The 17,799-nt window shown below is 45.8% G+C and overlaps 1 protein-coding gene across 11 annotated transcripts in view; it reads right to left on the bottom strand.

Moving 5' to 3' along the window:
• PDSS1 (decaprenyl diphosphate synthase subunit 1) overlaps positions 1-17,799 on the bottom strand; it is a 39,933-nt gene that overhangs the window by 18,338 nt on the left and 3,796 nt on the right. For 5 of the 11 annotated variants that reach the window (XR_008701411.1, XM_055543650.1, XM_055543647.1 and 2 more), the window contains exons 2-5: positions 14,745-14,809; positions 13,535-13,682; positions 10,507-10,637; positions 179-320 (exon numbers count right to left, since the gene is read on the bottom strand). Coding sequence is in view for 10 of the 11 variants with exons in the window: in XM_055543650.1 (XP_055399625.1) it covers positions 179-320; positions 10,507-10,637; positions 13,535-13,682; positions 14,745-14,809 (486 nt within the window). In the remaining variant the exon portion in view is untranslated. Of the gene's footprint in view, positions 1-178; positions 321-10,506; positions 10,638-11,814; positions 11,930-13,534; positions 13,683-14,744; positions 14,810-15,568; positions 15,674-17,799 lie in introns of those variants that run through there. The other 6 variants (XM_055543654.1, XM_055543646.1, XM_055543651.1 and 3 more) reach the window with 4 other exon arrangements.

Consider the following 17,799-nt stretch of genomic DNA (forward strand, 5'->3'; position numbering starts at 1 on the left):
TACAATCAAACATCTGTATATAGATGAAAGCTATATACAAGAAACTCTTTTGAAAGCTAGAAGACCACATTTGATGAAACACATTTTCATCATTTGAGACAAATCTGAAAAATAAATGCAATCCAAGGAGTGTGGCATTTAATATGAAAGATGAAAAAACCCAAAAAGCTGTACGTACCTTCTTTTCACCCCAGATCTTATTAACGGTGTGTTTTCCTCTCCGAGAACTTGCATCATCAATGATGTCGTCATGGACCAGACTGGCAGTATGGATCATTTCTGCAATTAAGGCGATGGCACGCTGGCTTGCTTGCACGTTTCTAGTCAACAGAAAGCAATGCTTTTTAACAGAGACGCCGCCTAACAACCTTCTCAGCGATCATCTTGTGAAAAGTGCACATTGGATCTAGGATAAAGAATTTTATTTCTCTAAAAGAAACTGTATAAAAACTTCGGCTTCCCTACACAGCCAATTCTATCATTTGGAGAACATTTAAAAACACAGGAGATACTGTGAATCAAGATTATGCTTTCGGGACACCACATTAAGAAGTACAATTTGTATAATGAACAACAAAAGGAGGATAAATAGCTTATAAGTCTGGGCACTGGACTGATAACAACTGTCTTTATGTCTTGTAACAGCGGTCTTGGTCAGTTGATCAAGTTTACAATTAGATTACAACTAAATTTCAGAAATTGATGGGGAAGATAGACGAAAAGCAACCTAGAGAATCGTGTGTTAAAGAACCACCAATCACTATTCAAACCTTTTAATACCATCTTACACATTTAGTATGGAGAAGGAAATGGCAACCCACTCCAGTATTCTTGCCTGGAGAATCCCATGGAGCCTGGCAGGCTACATTCCATGCAGCGGCAAGTCAGACACGACTTAGTGACTAAATCACCACCACCACATGTTTAGCACGAAGACTTCCATAACCAAGATAGCTGGAATTCATAATTCCACTTGGCTACTGACACTGCTTATCAATATGAATTGATAATTCATTCATACTGGAGTATGGGTTCCAATTCATGTTTAACCTGTGCATTTGAAATTTAAACTTTCATTTCCCATATTTAACACAAAATACAGGAAAAGCACTCCAAGAAGATACATGGATATGAGTTCTACAGCTAAAAGAGGACTTCAATTTCTTTTTAATCATGATTATTATCACCATAATCTTCTAGGGAAATTTAAAAAAACCGAATTTTGAGAAAATCAAACTGGGAAAATAACCAACTGAATTTTCTGAACCTAAAAACAGAAGCCTGGATCAAACACATGCTAACCAAATGTTTCACTTATTCCTCTAGCTTACTTTTCAAATATCATGTTCTCTCAGGAGAAAAGTGAAGGGGATCCTGAAATGTGATGTTTTCTTTAAAAATCTAACCTGAAAATCTGCAAAAGCCAGTGCTCCTTCTAATGCCTCAGTTCTAGCAGAAAGCCATGAAAAATGATGTACAGCTACAGTACAGATGCTAGAATTTAACTACTAAATCAGCCTGAAGCATCTTCCCGTTTTGCTTTAAATATAATTTTAAAATATAGTACTTTGCCAGGAACTCTTACCTAAGATTTTTAGAACTAAACCTCAGAACCTTCCAACTGCTTTTAGGTTGGAAATAAACTGTAAAGTGCTGCTTATTATTTATTAATGTCACACCTATAACTGTTCTAAATACTTCTGGATCACAGCCTCCTTCACAGTAGGGAGGGACAAATGATCTGGTAAGACCACTTTAGTGAGTGAGAAAATGGAGCTTCAAAGGGCTTCCAGGAGCTTGCTCCAAATTTCTCAGTGAGACACTCAGAGACCCTACAGGAAGAAGCTTGGACCTTAAATATTTTCCAGGTACATTTACTGGATCCTATCTTTTTTTGAGTTGAATGCACAAGAAAAGATGTAGACTTTTACGGTCATTTTTTAAATAGACTATTTTTTTTAGAATACTTTCTCAATGAATTTCAGTCTGATGAAATATGTACTTGCTATTGGTGAATAGCAGACTCACCTTCAAGCTACTGGGAGAGGTCATCTAGCCTCTCTCGGGCGCCCTGGCCGTTATCGCAGCAGCAGGCAGGGCCCTGCTGAGAAGCTGCAGCAAAGCGGCAGTGCTCACTGAGACACTGGGGTGGTTTTTGTTTTGTAATTTTAAAATATTTAAAAACAGATTTCCTGAAATATTTTGAAATTTCATAGACTCTTCATGTATGTAAAAATGCCATTTTGTATGCCTAAATTGACGAAACCAGGATTCTTGCTTAGAACATTCTGTGGCATCATGACACAGCCCCTACATAGGATAAGCATCACATTTTCCACGCTTCCTCATTTTATCTGATATACTATTTCCTGCACATGTAGGCTTTCACGTGTGTGAGATTCTATCTGGAAAATGCTGCCACTGCATACCCAAGCACAGCATAATAGTCTGGAAGCCAAATTTACAGATTCCGGAAACGACTCACACTGTGAAGACGAAATCTTACAAGTACTGAACCAAATCATACCTTCAAAAAAATGGGCACCATTTCTACTTCCCGCTGTGAAAGAGCGGCCACACTTTCCCAGCTCCTGAGAGAGGTGCTAGGAAAAACCTGCCAGGCGAGACAGCAGGAGAAAGGAGGCCCCGGACCTCAGAAAGCAGAGGTTCTTGTCCCCTGCACTCCACACCTGCAAGAGCGAGCGATGACTCAGCCAGCCCCTCACCACCATCAGGGGTTCCCCCTCATCAGATTCAAAATATTATTAGAATGAAGAATTAGAAGCACAGATGGAATAGATGGAATAATGACCTCTCCACATATGCTTCACCAAGCTGACATGTGACTGAAATAAAACACTTTTTCCTCCCAGTCATGCTGATATATAACGCCAAGTCTTTAAATGACAAGCAAACCCCGAGAGTGAGAAAGTTGTCTCCAAAAAGAAAATCAAACCTTGTCAATGGATTACCCTGACTTGCAACAAATGAGGAGGCAGATAAATTTAAATAGTAAATGCGGTTTTCACTTTAACAGGGATAGTGGCACACCTATTCCTAAAACTACAAGAACTGTATGAAGACCAGAGAGTTCTCAGGTGGGTTACAGGAGGCTCTACTTCTAAATAGTACACTATGTTCTGTTTATCTCTTCTGGCAATTCTAAAGAGAAGTGTTTCACTTTGCTTGTTAGCACTAGCTTACTATTCCTTAAATCTCATCTCTGGCCCACCTCATCAAAAACCAATTGTCTTGAAAATGCAGCCTGAAAGTTCCTCAGACACAGCAACTGGGATCTCTAATGATGGGGCTCAGGAACTGGGATTCTGAAGTGGCAGGCCCACTGAGTCTGACGCACAGAGTCAGGGAAATGCTGATCTGTGAGTGGGGGGCATTCACCTGCCTTACCGCAAGCCCCAAAACGAAGCGGCTCCTAAGGAGTTTGACAGAAGCGTGGTCTCTGCTGCCTCCCTGTGGCCAAGCCTCTAAACTGCAGGCATGAGAAGTTTCTCCAGCCTGAAAGGCGACCTGAACTTGGCAGCTCAGTTCAAGCAAGGTCTTGTGCCAACTTCTCTCCAAGTGTCTTCACAGCTTGCGGGCAGGCGGTGCCCTCTGCTCTGAAGGGCTCAGTCACAGGAGGGTGACCTCTCCTCTGACACTCCACGTCATCTCGAGTTTTAAAGGATAGGAATGGACACTATCAGTTTGGTACTGAAGAAATTCTCTATTTAAAAGGCAACGAAGTCTCTGTCTCTAAAGTTCTTCAGGACGTGAACTGTTATCTGATGAAAGTATATATAGCCACATTTTCAGTACACTGAACAATATATCTGCACAGACGCACTTTAGAGTCTCTTATCTGCCACTGAGCTGGGTGGGCCCGCAACGCGGGCCACCGTGGACAGCGTCCCGCTTTCCTGCTGGGCCTGCGCTGCCAGTCCTGGCGCATCCCGAAGAGGCACCTCCAGAGGGAGGGAGCAGCCCGCCAGGCACACTCCCCGCACGGACAGGACACGATGCGAACAACAGCGTTTGTGCTAGTTTCCTGCGGCTCTGAGACAGGTCACCACAAACGTGTTGGTTTAAATGGACAGAAATTCTCCCACCGTTCTGGAGACCACAAGTCCAGAAACAGTTCCCCTGAACTGGAACCAAGGTGTTGGCAAGGCCGGGCTCCCTGCAGGGCCTCAAGGGCAGGGTCCTCTCCTCACTCCTTCCAGTTCTGTGGGCTGCTGGTGACCTTTGCTTGTGGCCACAAGCTGGAAGGCACCCCCTCAAGCCCCTCCGTTTCATCTTCCATGCCCTTCTCCTGTGTGAGGCGATCTCCTCTGCCCCCCTCTTTAGGGCTACCAGTGACTGTTTAGGGCCCGTCAGAAAACCCGGGATGATGCCTCCATTCCACGATCCTAGCTGAAAGCACACCCGCAAAGACCATTTTCCTGCCACAAAATGCGGCACTTTATAGGTCCCAAGGCTTAGGACACGGATGCCTTTTGTGGAGCCATTTTTCAGCTTAACACAGTGCCTTGCTTTCGCCAGCCTCTTCTGTTGATGCTCAAATGTTTCCTTTTCAGTGATCTCATTCCTAAAATTCCTTGATTTTGCTGCTTCTGTCTAAAAGCTTGTTTTTCCACATTATTGATACAACCCTGAAGTGTCTCCCCATCTGCAGCGGCATTCAGGGTGCAGGTTGAACTTGGGGTGAGGGGGCCATGGAAGGGGTTCCTCACCACCTCTCACTCGCCACATCTCATCCTCTACCCCAGTTTTTTGGCCTTGGTCTCTGGCCCTGCAATCTGCTCTTTCGCTGTACTCCTCACTGGCACAATGGGGACACTACCGGCATGAATGTCAGAGGTGCCCTCCATCGCAGGGACAGCAGAGGTGCCTGCGAGCTCTGACTTGCTTTGCAGGTCACTGTCCTTGGTCACTGGCCACTCACCTCTGAAAACTCAAACAAGCGCACCAGACTAGTGTGAAGACTGTCTTTCTTTGAAGGGAATGGCGGTTTTAAACTTAACCCTACAGTCATGAATCCATTAACAGTTTTAATATCAGGAGAAAAGAACTAAAAAAAAAAAAAAAAAAAAGGAGAAAAGAACTGACATCCAAGAGCAGCAGCTCTTGAATATTTCAGATCTATCTCCAGATAAAAATAGATGCTTGCAAAGCTGCCTTGTAAATGATGCAGGACTCACGCTATTGGCTATTTTCTTGCCTCTGAAGCACTGCATTTAGAATCCTTAGACGTGTGGAGAGTGACCCCCATGGTGATATCTCAGACCTGCAGTTGTCCAGGATGGCTTTCTCCACAGGACCCACGGTGACATCGAATGATGCAGTGCTTGGGTTTTGCAGATGGACCCAGCTGATGAAGGTGCAGAAGGTGACTCCTTCCGTGATGGACTCAGCCTCCCCCGGGGGCCAGGAGCCTGAAGAGCGAGCCCTACAGTCGTCCTGATCTCAGTGATGTTCCTTTCGGTTGGAGCTTGCCCTCACCCATGAAGTGGACAAGCCTCTGGTTACTAAAGCCTTCTCTACCTCAGTAGGCATCCTCTGTTACAGACTTTACTTGTAGATCCATGTCAATAATGAGTATGGACACATGAAAAGTGCCATCTCCTGGCTTAAAGACAAAAACATTTCCTGGGGCACCAAACTTCCTAACCCACAAACAGCCACAGCAGTACCTGGCTCAATGATTCACAACACACACATTCTAGACCAGGAATGGGTCTAGAATCTTTAGTGGCCTGACCCTAGAAATCATTCAAGTGAGCTGGTGCTCTTATGACTATTTTGTTACAGCTTTCCTACAGTAAGCTTTTGTAATTTCCTTCGCTGTCATGAGAATCACAAGTTACTTCCACTGAATTTAAGACTTTTTTCACATTTGGAAACTTGACCTGTTAACTAATGTGAAGACTGCGTTATTTAAAAAACACACACACACACATCATACGATCTGTTCTATCTAATCAAATGTCTGGCTTTGCAAAGTGCAGTAGGATTCGCCTGTACAGTCGTGATCAATAGATCCGTGCCCAGTGTAACTGCAGCAGGCCTGTTATCTCACTGGTACTGATATCCATTCTCCAGGGCTGGAAGATTTCCACGAGAAACAGGTGATGTCAACACCAATGGTAAGAACAGGTACCTTTAAGGAGGTCTCTAAACAGGACAGGTTTGGCTCATTAGAGAAAAGACACTAATCGTGCTATGGTCGGTAAGCAGAGCATTTCACAGAAATCTTCTTTCTTACAAAGCTCGTTTTTCAACTGGATTCTCTGATAAAGTGAGCTCTGACTTACAGGTAGCTAGCTGGGTTTTACTGAACCCTTCTGAGGGCTCGGTGCTCCAGGAAGCAGACTCTCAGGTTCGGAGCACAGGATGTCTGCTCAGGACCCCTGGGATGAACACGTGAGGTGGGGAGGGGTTTCTGCGAGGCAGGCCTGTCCGAAGATGCTGCCATTTCACCGTGTGTCCCGGCGCTAGAATGGCCCTTCATCTACCAGTCCCTGCATGTGGACGGGCTCAGGTGAGAGGACTCTCGGCTGCCGGCACAGCCCTCGAGGAGCCCGAGAAGCAAAGGCTTTCCTCCAGCAACACGGGTTCAGCAGTGTGGCCAGAAGGTCCTTCATTTAAGGCGGGCTCTGGGCACATGGCTCGGAATCCACCACAACTCTGTGTTCTGGACTCTCAAGTCTTATTATCTGCTATGTGCATTCTACTTTACCTGGCCAGGTGCTGTGGTTACCAGGATACACACAAGAAAACTGAAGATTAAGTCTTAAGCCTCTGGGGCCATATCACCCTTTGACAATATAAGCCATGTATGCCTTTCCCTTAGAAAAGGCAGAGGGACCAGAGATCAAATTGCCAACATCTGCTGGATCAGAAAAAGCAAAAGAGTTCCAGAAAAACATCTACTTCTGCTTTATTGACTACACCAAAGCCTTTGACCATGTGGATCACAACGGTGGAAAATTCTTCAAGAGATGGGAATACCAGACCACCTGACCTGCCTGAGAAATATGTATGCAGGTCAAGAAGCAACAGTTAGAACCAGACTTGGAACAGACTGGTTCCAAATCGGGAAAGGAGTACGTCAAGGAGAACGTCACCCTGTTTAACTTATATGCAGAGTACATCACGCAAAATGCTGGGTTGGTTGAAGCACAAGTTGGAATCAAGACCGGAGGCAGAAATATCAATAACCTCAGATATGAAGATGACACCACCCTATAGCAGAAAGTGAAGAACTAAAGAGCCCCTTTATGAAAGTGAAAGAGGAGAGTGAAAAAGCTGGCTTGAAACTCAACATTCAAAAAATGGATATCATGGCATCCGATCCTATCACTTCATGGCAATAGACAGGGAAATGGTGGAAACAGTGACAGACTTTATTTTCTTGGGCTCCAAAATCACTGCAGATGGTGACTGCCGCTATGAAATGAAAAGACGCTTGCTCCTTGGAAGGAAAGCTATGGCCAACCTAGACAGCACATTAAAAAGTAAAGACATTACTTTGCTGACAAAGGTCTGTCTAGTCAAAGCTATGGTTTTTCCAGTAGTCATGTATGGATGTGAGAGTTGGACCATAAAGAAAGCTGAACACTGAAGAATTAATGCTTTTGAACTGTGGTGTTGGAGAAAACTCTTGAGAGTTCCTTGGAATGCAAGAAGATCAAAGCAGTCTATCCTAAAGGAAATCAGTTCTAAATATTCTTTGGAAGGACTGACGCTGAAGCTGAAGTTCCTTTTTTTTTTTGAAGCTGAAGTTCCAATACTTTGGCCACCTGACATGAAGAAATGACTCCTTGGAAAAGACCACGATGCTGGGAAAGACTGAAGGCAGGAGGAGAAGGGGATGACAGAGGATGAGATGGTTGGATGGCATCACCAACTCGATGGACATGAGTTTGAGCAGGCTCCGGGAGTTGGTGATGGACACGGAGCCCTGGCGTGCTGCAGTCCATGGGGTCACAAAGAGTTGGACACAACTAAGCAACTGAGCTGAACTGATACCATTCCCTAGAAAAATGCAAAGGTACAAACAATTTTGCATACGATTCCAAGGGGCTCACAGACTCCCCCACAACTTCCATGGACCTCAGGTTAAGAATTCCCAATAATCTAGTAGGGAACATACAATGGACAAGTGAAAAAGCTTAATGAAGGAAAAAAATAAAGCAACAGAAGATAGTTTTCCCCCTGTTTCTTAAGGTTTCTGTTCTGTTTTCTAAAGTCCCCTCTAGGATTACCCTTATTTAATACACAGAAGCAGGAGGAAGATGTCTGACAAGCCTTAGAGAAGCCACTCAACTTCGACTGTCAAATGATGAAGCAATCCTGACGACACTGATGAGGAGGAGTTGAAGAGGGGAACAGGTTCTGGGGCCTCCGCTGCAAACAGGCCCGTGGGGCCCTGCCTGGGATCCTCAGCCACCTTTGCCACACTGTTCTCATAAACCTCTTACAGCAAAACCACAGATGGCCCCTGCTCTCCAGAAGCTCTCTCCCTGCTCCCAACCCGCTCCTTTAAGTGGGAAGACACCCGGTCCATTAAGTGCCTGATCCACAAGGGTCCTTAGGCAGTGAGTATTCCCAAGAAGTTGGGGCTCAGAGAGTAATCGTGCTAGGCCACTGTGCCAAGAATGCACACCAGTCACGAGGCACCTCTCAATGCTGGACACAGCTCTGTGCTGAGTCTTCAGTCAGCCCTGCTCCCACCACGAGAAGAATGAAGCTGGAGCCAGGACATCCCCAGGGAAGGCAGAATGGAACTTACTTTTTAAGCCAGCAATGCCTTTTCTGTATCGTAGTCTCCCATTTATTCCTGCAAACCAACAATTTCTACAGTTTCAATGACATCAACTGAAGGCTCTGACAATGGGGATAACAGCTGACAGGATTTAAAGCAAGCAACACAAAATATTTTCCTTCCCATGTCATCTCTGAGGGTGATGAGCTGTATCAGGTGTTAAATCTGAGGAATTAAAGATATAAACACTATCTCTACACCAGAGGTTCTCAACCTGGGATAATTCTGCTCCTCAGGGGACACCTGGAAATGTCTGGAGACATTTTTTTGGTTGTCATCAGCTGGGGAAGGGGTACTACTGGCATCTACTGGATGGAGGCCAGGTATAGCTGCCAAAAGCCCTACAAGACCCAGAACAGTCCCCATAGCAAGGGACTACCTGGCCCCAAAAGTCAGCAGAGGCAAGGCTGAGGAACCCAGTTCCAGACCTCATGAGAGGTATTTCAAGTTTGGTTCAGAGAGAGTATTTCTGCTGCTCTGCCTTCTAGGTGAAGTGGTCCTGATGATGGGCAAACAGCCACCCCCAGAGATCCCGCTGCTTGTCCAGACTCTCCTGTGAGCACTTAGAAAGTCTTAGGGCAAATGGGAGGCACCCCTGAGCACAGCGTCGTGCCCTGGAGCTGACACAGAGGGCACAAGCAGCTGAGCATGTGCTAAGAAGCGACACCTGATGCCCGCTCTTACAACATCCTTACATTTGCTGCTGGCAAAGCTTTGCTGCTGTTGTTCAGGTGCCAAGTCTTGCTCGACTCTTCGCGACACTATGGACTGCATCATGCCAGGCCTCCCTGTCCCTCACCATCTCCCCAAGTTTGCCCAAGTTCACGTCCATTGAACTTGGGCAAAGTCTGCGTGATAACATCCAACCACCCATGGTCCGTCACCCTCTTCTCCTGCCTTTGGTCTTTCCCAGTATGGCAAACCTGAGGCCCTCCCTAAGGGCTACATCTTTTCTTGAGCTATCTACAGATAAAAGGGAGGAGAATGCAAACATTCAACACCAGGAAGACGTGCCAGCACATTATGGTCCACTGCAGTGTCCATCAGTAGACTGCCTGATGTAAAAATAAACACAGTGAAGAGACTCCAGTAACATGGCAGAGTTTTAAGAATAGTGGCAATGGATAAGTCCTCTGTCGTTTCAACGTTTCCTTTAAAGTTAAAACATGGCAGTTGTTTTAATAGTTGAAAATTTTACATATATTTGCAACACAGAAGTTGAAGACCAAAAGTCAAAATGCCTTCTTTTAAGAAAAATTTTCTTTGGCATGTTTCTGAAGGCCACAGGAAGTCAGGTCCTGCAGGGGGTGTGGTGGCCAGAATCTGAGCCTAACTCATGACTTCATAACCATCAACCTTCAGAATAATGGCCCCATGTGTACAACAGTTACAAGTAGGCATACATGCTGGCATTCTTTACTTCTGCATGAGAAAACTCAATATAGCTTTGAAAATTCTTTCTAAAATGTTTATTTGCTGCTGAAGTTGCTCTCCCGTGGATATTAAAAAGCGTGGAAAAGGAAGATGCCCAGACTCGACTCCAGGGTGACCTTGGGAACACAAAGCTGGAAATTACTCACCACAAGTGAGTTCGCAGACACAAGTACCAAGAAAGTAAACGGCAACCTCGGGAAGGAAGGTTTGCCGAATAGAAAACACAGGAGAGAACGTAAGTCACTCACCGGGAGTTATTGTGATGAATGTTACAGGCTCGGGCCATTAGCACCACAATAATTGGTCGAAAGGCTTTTCCTTTTCCATCAAAGTGGTATTCAGACATTTCCCTGAGTTCTGCTGTAGATATGAAGAGCTCCTGAAACAAAGTTTCTCTGCATCAACAGGGTGGCATAACTACACAAAACGTCAGTGGAATTTCGTTCACACAGCTTTGATTTTAGCGCATTCATTTCAACGGGGAAATCCAACACTTGGTAGGAAGAGGTGCCAACGCTGCGTGGCCACAAAGCTGGCTCCTGCGGCTGGGCCGCAGGCAGCGCCTGGCCGCCCCCCGCCAGGGGCCTAAGTGCTGGGTGGGCCTGCCGCTGGCAGAGACCCTGCGTGACTGCAGCGGAGGGGGATCGCCAGATGGCTGGTGACAGCTGGAGAGGGAGGGAAACAGGGCTGCTTGCAGCCTGGAGGGTGGAGGCGGGAGGACAAAGAGGCGGGGTGCGGGGGCCAGTGAAGCAGAAGGTCAGGGGGTGGCAGACGAGATGAGAAGAGAGAAGGGCAGCGTCAGCGTCTGGCTCAGGTGTTTCTCAGCCACACAAGCCAAAGGTTCACAGGGAAAGTGTACCACACGCTATGCATGATTGCAAGGAGCTTAAGATGGCATTAGGGAAGCAAAATTTTTTAAATATGAAATATTCAGTGAGTGATACGGTGGCAACTTGAACAATGGCCATATGTTAAATGCATTAAGGGTCAAAGAATGGACAGATCAGTGGGATGAGAAAAACTGAGCACTTCACGGAGGAGACAAGCTATGCCTGGCGACCAGAAGCTCAGGAGGATTTTGCTTCCTAAAGAGGAGGGAGAGCTGTCCTGGGGATGGGCACTTGTGTGTCCTGTCTCTCTCAGGGACTTGCTGGGAAGAATCAGAGCCTGTGTCCCAGGAGCAACAGACGGGCCCAGCAGCCCTTCACAGGGCTCAAGCGCACACGATCCAGCAGGCCCGGCACTCCCTCCTCGGTGCCAAGGACGGTAATAAACGCAGAGGTTTCAGAGATAAATGGGACAGCCTCTCGTCTACACGGAGCTCAGAGTCTAGGCAGGGGAAGGGAAACAGGACCGCAGTGTAGTGTGGCAGGGTGAGGACTCCTGTCCTGGAGCTGAGGGCTGCTGCCCGGGAGCACACAGGAGGCACCTCTGGCTCAGGCTGAGGCCGCGAGGGCAAGAGCCAGGGCAGTGGGGTGACAGAAACCCAGGGCTGGGGAATGAAGGCCAGATTCCAATGAGGGACTTCCCTGAGGGTCCAGTGGATAAGAACCTGCCTGCGAATGCAAGGAACACCAGTTCGATCCTTGGTCCGGGAAGATCCCAAATGCCTCGGAGCAACGAAGCCTGAAAACCACAGCTACTGGAGCCTGTGCACCTAGCGCCCGGGCTCTGCAAGAGAAATCACCACAAAGAGAAGCCTGGGCACTACAGCTAGAGAGGAGCCCCTCTGTTTGCCGCAACAAGAGAAAAACCCTCGTGCAGCAACAAAGATCCCGCACAACCAAAAATAAATAAAAACAACTTTCAGAAGCGAGAGTGAGATGAGATGAGGAGGGTATGGAGGAGAAGGAGAGTGCAAAGTCAAGGATCCTCCCCAAGGATCCTCCCCAAGGTCCTGGGTGATAACCTCGCATCAACAGGATAAACAAGAGAAAAAACAATTTGTAGGAAAAAGCGGAGCTTCAGATCTGCCAGTGTGAGACAGTGATGGACACTCCATAGAGCTGCCCAGGGAGCAGGCAGAGTTTAGGAGAGAACATTCAGTCTGGGCCAGAGTCATTACATGCGAGTCTTTAGCACGGAAACGGGTAAACTGAAGACAGATTGAGAAGAGGAGCAAACAACCCCAGGGAACAGCTGGAGGGGACGGAGAGTGGCCCAGGAAGCCGACTGAAGCATGGCCTGAGAAACACAAGGGCAGTGCAGAAGCCAAGGGCTGGGCTTTGCGGAAGGGCTGTGGGCAACAGGATCCAATGTTCAGAGGGTCTGGAAGATACAAGCCAGCAGTGCCTGTCGGATTTAGTAGAAGGGGGCAAAGGCAGTTTCAGGTGAGAGGCTGATAGGACGGCAAAGGGCGGTGGTGGAGCCGTGATGAAGGGGCAGAACAGGGAGAGAAAGGCTGGCAATACTGGAGCGGAACCGGGAGGACACAGCGTGAGGGGATGGTCCTTTAAATGATGAACAGGAAGAAGCTGGAGCATCTGAAATGGATCCAGAGGAGAATCAAGAGGGCAAGTCTGCAGACCAATACAGAGAACAGGGAACTGGGGAGAAGAACCTAGGGCCCCAGAGGGGAGGCAAAGGGCGTGGGACTTAACCAGACACAGGGCCGACGCTGGAGGAGGCAAGCTCCGGCAGGGGCGTGCACTGTAAGGGGCCGGGGCAGGCGCTCAGGGAGCTCCTCCTCCACAGCTTCTGCGTGGCTCCTCGGACAGGAAGTGCTGGTGCCGTGGGGACAGCAGAGTGGGGTGGGGGCTGGCGGGGGTAAATGCAGAACCTTGAAAGGGGAAGGAAGCTGACCAGGGGAACATGAGCATCTTGGGCAGCAGAGGAGAATCCACGTGAGGCTGGGGGCCACTGAAAATTTGGGCAACAGAATGCCTGATGAAGAAAGTCCTGTAGGGGGCATCCCAGCACTGATATTCAGAACCGGAGAGGAGGACAGTGGCAGGAGGCACTGGAGGCTTCAGAGCCGCACCAGGCCCGGTGCAGGGGACCGATCTGGGGAGAAGAGTCAGAAGCCTCTGTGCACATGCACTTGTGGCCGGAACCTTCTCTTTTTTCAGTTTCCCATTCCTGCCATTGCCCGCCTCTGGGCGGTGACTTGTATCGCATCTTCCACACTGCCCCATACTCATGGCTCAAGAAACATTTAAAACCAGACATTTGGGAATCAGGTCTGCAATGGCATGGCACACATGGGAAAACCTGCACTGTTTTTTCGTAATTCAAAGAAATCAACCTAACTTCACAGTATCGTCAAAAATCTCTTACCTTCCTGATGTCTTCATAGAGACCTTTCAAGTCTCTCCAGCCAATCTTAAAAGGGTCGGTGTACTTCTCACCGCTCAGTGTTTCACTGAAGCAGCAAGCTACTGGCGTCGTGTGATGGAACCTAAGCAGAAATGCACACAATGGAAGACTGGGCACTGTTTTACCGAGTTACTTCATTTTAAAGTAAGAATTACACAGACCTGGAGGATGGCAAATTGAAGCCTAGATACTTGCTGGGAATTAAGCATGAATGCAAAAAGGTCATTATAATTTCAAAGATCATATAAAATTCTGATCCTGCTCAACACTACACCAATTTTCATAACCAGGACCTAGGGAGCCACAAAATCAAAAGAAATATAAACCATGTTCACTGTGTTCTGAGTTTAAAATTTTTTTTAAAGGTCAGATTTCTTTTTTTTTGGCTATGCTGGGTCTTCAGTTGCTGTGAGGGCTTTTCTCCAGGTGCAATGTATCAGGTTGGCAGTGCAGTGGCCTCTCTACCTGCAGAGCATGAGCTCTAGGGTGCACGGGCTCAGCAGCTGCAGCACAAAGGCTCACTGGTTTCAGCTTCTGGGCTCTAGAGCGCGGGCTCAGAACTTGTGGTGCATGGCTTAGTTGCTCTGAGGCATATGGGATCTTCCCCAATCAGGGATCGAATCAGGCGGATTCTTTACCCTGAGCTACCAGAGAAGTCCAAGTTTAAATTTTATTATACAGTTGGGCCTCTCTGTCTACGGGTTCTACATCTCTGGATTCAAACAACCTAATTTTGAAAATATATATGTGTGTGTGTATATTTAATTCCAGAAAGTTTCAAAAAGCAAAATTTGAATTTACCATGCTTAGGCAACTATTTGGCTAGCATTTATATTAGGTATTATAATCATCTAAAAATGACAAAGTATAAGGGATGATGTGTGTAGGTTATATGCAAATATTATGCCATTTTATATAAAGGCCTTGAGCATCTCTAATTTTGGTATGTGAGGTGAGAGTACCCTAGAACCAATGTCCCCTCCCCCACCCCCACCAATGGACGACTGTTTTTTTTTTTTAAGAAGACCAAGATCACACAAAGCAGGTATTATGGCACTTAAATAGCATAGTCAATTTCCTGAATTGAATAGCCCACCGCAATTTAGAATAGACATTTACTGGCAATATATATAACTAATAATTTTAGCTGCAATACGGATAATAAACTTACCGTGATACACCATACATATTTCGAAAGGCAGATGTTAAACTCTTCATAAGATTACAATAGGACATCTATAAAATAAAATATTAAGAAACTTCTAAAAGAATATTCATGAAAAACTTTTATAACACTACGTAAGAATTCCCGTAATTTATAAAAAATAGTAATCTTTTATCTTTTACAGTCAGCAAAAACAAGACTGGGAGCTGACTGTGGCTCAGATCACGAACTCCTTATTGCCAAATTCAGACTTAAATTGAAGAAAGTAGAGAAAACCACTAGACCATTCAGGTATGACCTAAATCAAATCCCTTATGATTATACAGTGGAAGTGAGAAATAGATTTAAGGGACTAGATCTGATAGAGTGCCTGATGAACTATGGAATGAGGTTCGTGACATTGTACAGGAGACAGGGATCAAGACCATCCCCATGGAAAAGAAATGCAAAAAAGCAAAATGACTGTCTGGGGAGGCCTTACAAATAGCTGTGAAAAGAAGAGAAGCGAAAAGCAAAGGAGAAAAGGAAAGATATAAACATCTGAATGCAGAGTTCCAAAGAATAGCAAGGAGAGATAAGAAAACCTTCCTCAGCGATCAGTGCAAAGAAATAGAGGAAAACAATAGAATGGGTTAAAGACTAGAGATCTCGTCAAGAAAATTAGAGATACCAAGGGAATATTTCATGCAAAGATGGGCTCGATAAAGGACAGAAATGGTATGGACCTAACAGAAGCAGAAGATATTAAGAAGAGGTGGCAAGAATACACAGAAGAACTATACAAAAAAGATCTTCACAACCAAGATAATCACGATGGTGTGATCACTCACCTAGAGCCAGACATCCTGGAATGTGAAGTCAAGTGGGCCTTAGGAAGCATCACTATGAACAAAGCTAGTGGAGGTGATGGCATTCCAGTTGAGCTATTTCAAATCCTGAAAGATGATGCTGTGAAAGTGCTGCACTCAATATGCCAACAAATTTGGAAAACTCAGCAGTGGCCACAGGACTGGAAAAGGTCAGTTTTCATTCCAATCCCAAAGAAAGGCAATGCCAAAGAATGCTCAAACTACCCCACAATTGCACTCATCTCACACGCTAGTAAAGTAATGCTCAAAATTCTCCAAGCCAGGCTTCAGCAATACATGAACCGTGAACTTCCAGATGTTCAACTGGTTTTAGAAAAGGCAGAGGAACCAGAGATCAAATTGCCAACATCCGCTGGATCATCGAAAAAGTAAGATGGTTCCAGAAAAACATCTATTTCTGCTTTATTGACTATGCCAAAGCCTTTGACTGTGTGGATCACAATAAACTGTGGAAAATTCTGAGAGAGATGGGAATACCAGACCACCTGACCTGCCTCTTGAGAAACCTATATGCAGGTCAGGAAGCAACAGTTAGAACTGGACACAGAACAACAGACTGGTTCCAAATAGTAAAAGGAGTACGTCAAGGCTGTATATTGTCACCCTGCTTATTTAACTTCTATGCAGAGTACATCATGAGAAATGCTGGGCTGGAAGAAGCACAAGCTGGAATCAAGATTGCTGGGAGAAATATCCATAACCTCATTTATGCAGATGACACCACCCTTATGGCAGAAAGTGAAGAGGAACTAAAAAGCCTCTTGATCAAAGTGAAAGAGGAGAGTGAAAAAGTTAGCTTAAAGCTCAACATTCAGAAAACGAAGATCATGGCATCCGGTCCCATCATTTCATGGCAAGTAGATGGGGAAACAGTGGAAACAGTGTCAGACTTTATTTTTCGGGGCTCCAAAATCTCTGCAGATGGTGACTGCAGCCATGAAATTAAAAGACGCTTACTCCTTGGAAGGAAAGTTATGACCAACCTAGATAGCATATTTAAAAGCAGAGACATTACTTTGCCAACAAAGGTCCATCTAGTCAAGGCTATGGTTTTTCCAGTGGTCATGTATGGATGTGAGAGTTGGACTGTGAAGAAGGCTGAGCACCGAAGAATTGATGCTTTTGAACTGTGGTGTTGGAGAAGACTCTTGAGAGTCCCTTGGACTGCAAGGAGATCCAACCAGTCCATTCTAAAGGAGATCAGCCCTGGGATTTCTTTGGAAGGAATGATGCTAAAGCTGAAACTCCAGTACTTTGACCACCTCATGCAAAGAGTTGACTCACTGGAAAAGACTCTGATGCTGGGAGGGTTTGGGGGCAGGAAGAGAAGGGTAGAGGATGAGATGGCTGGATGGCATCACTGACTCGATGGAGGTGAGTCTGAGTGAACTCCGGGAGTTGGTGATGGACAGGGAGGCTTGGCATGCTGCAATTCATGGAGTCGCAAAGAGTCGGACACAACTGAGTGACTGAACTGAACTGACTGAACTAATCTTTTAGTTGTCCATTTAGAGACTGCAAACCAGAGAAAATGGTTAAGAAAGTTTCCCCTCCATATTACAAAAGCAGTATCTGTCATTACAGAAAATATAAATATGGAAAAAAAGCAGGAAATAGAAAACATCTATTATCTATGCCTTCCCCCAAAGACTGCTCCACATTTATACCTATCTTTCCAGATCTGAAATTCCCTTCCATTTAACTAACACTGGACAGAGAGTAGTAAGGATTAGTGTGGCTTACACTCTTAAAATCTTAAATTGGTTTAAGACAATAATCAAGATCCCCAAAGCACCTGCCCAGACAGTGCAAGAGGATGTCAGTGTTAAGAAATTTAGTTACACAAACACTGCCTGTGTCAAGCCACTGTTCCTGAATATACTTGGAAATGGTACTTCTTGAAAAGTAGTATTAACAAACGAGCTCAGCAGCACATTTTGATAATAGTAACTTAATCAGAGATCAAGAACAACAGAAGGTGGCCTCTAGAAGCCCCAGAGGTTGTGGTGAGAATTGCTGTGCACTGTTTGGGTCAGGAAATGGGCAGGCACTGGCGACCCAGAGATCAGCAGGCAAATGCGAAGAATTCACGGACACACGCATTTCAAAAACTACTAATCTGATGCAGGAAGGCCTCTTAGAGGATATTTAAAGAAAACATTTTGACCAAGGACAGATTTAGCACTAGCAAA

Source organism: Bubalus kerabau, chromosome 13 (assembly GCF_029407905.1).
Source record: "Bubalus kerabau isolate K-KA32 ecotype Philippines breed swamp buffalo chromosome 13, PCC_UOA_SB_1v2, whole genome shotgun sequence".
In the NCBI taxonomy this organism is placed as follows: domain Eukaryota; kingdom Metazoa; phylum Chordata; class Mammalia; order Artiodactyla; family Bovidae; genus Bubalus; species Bubalus kerabau.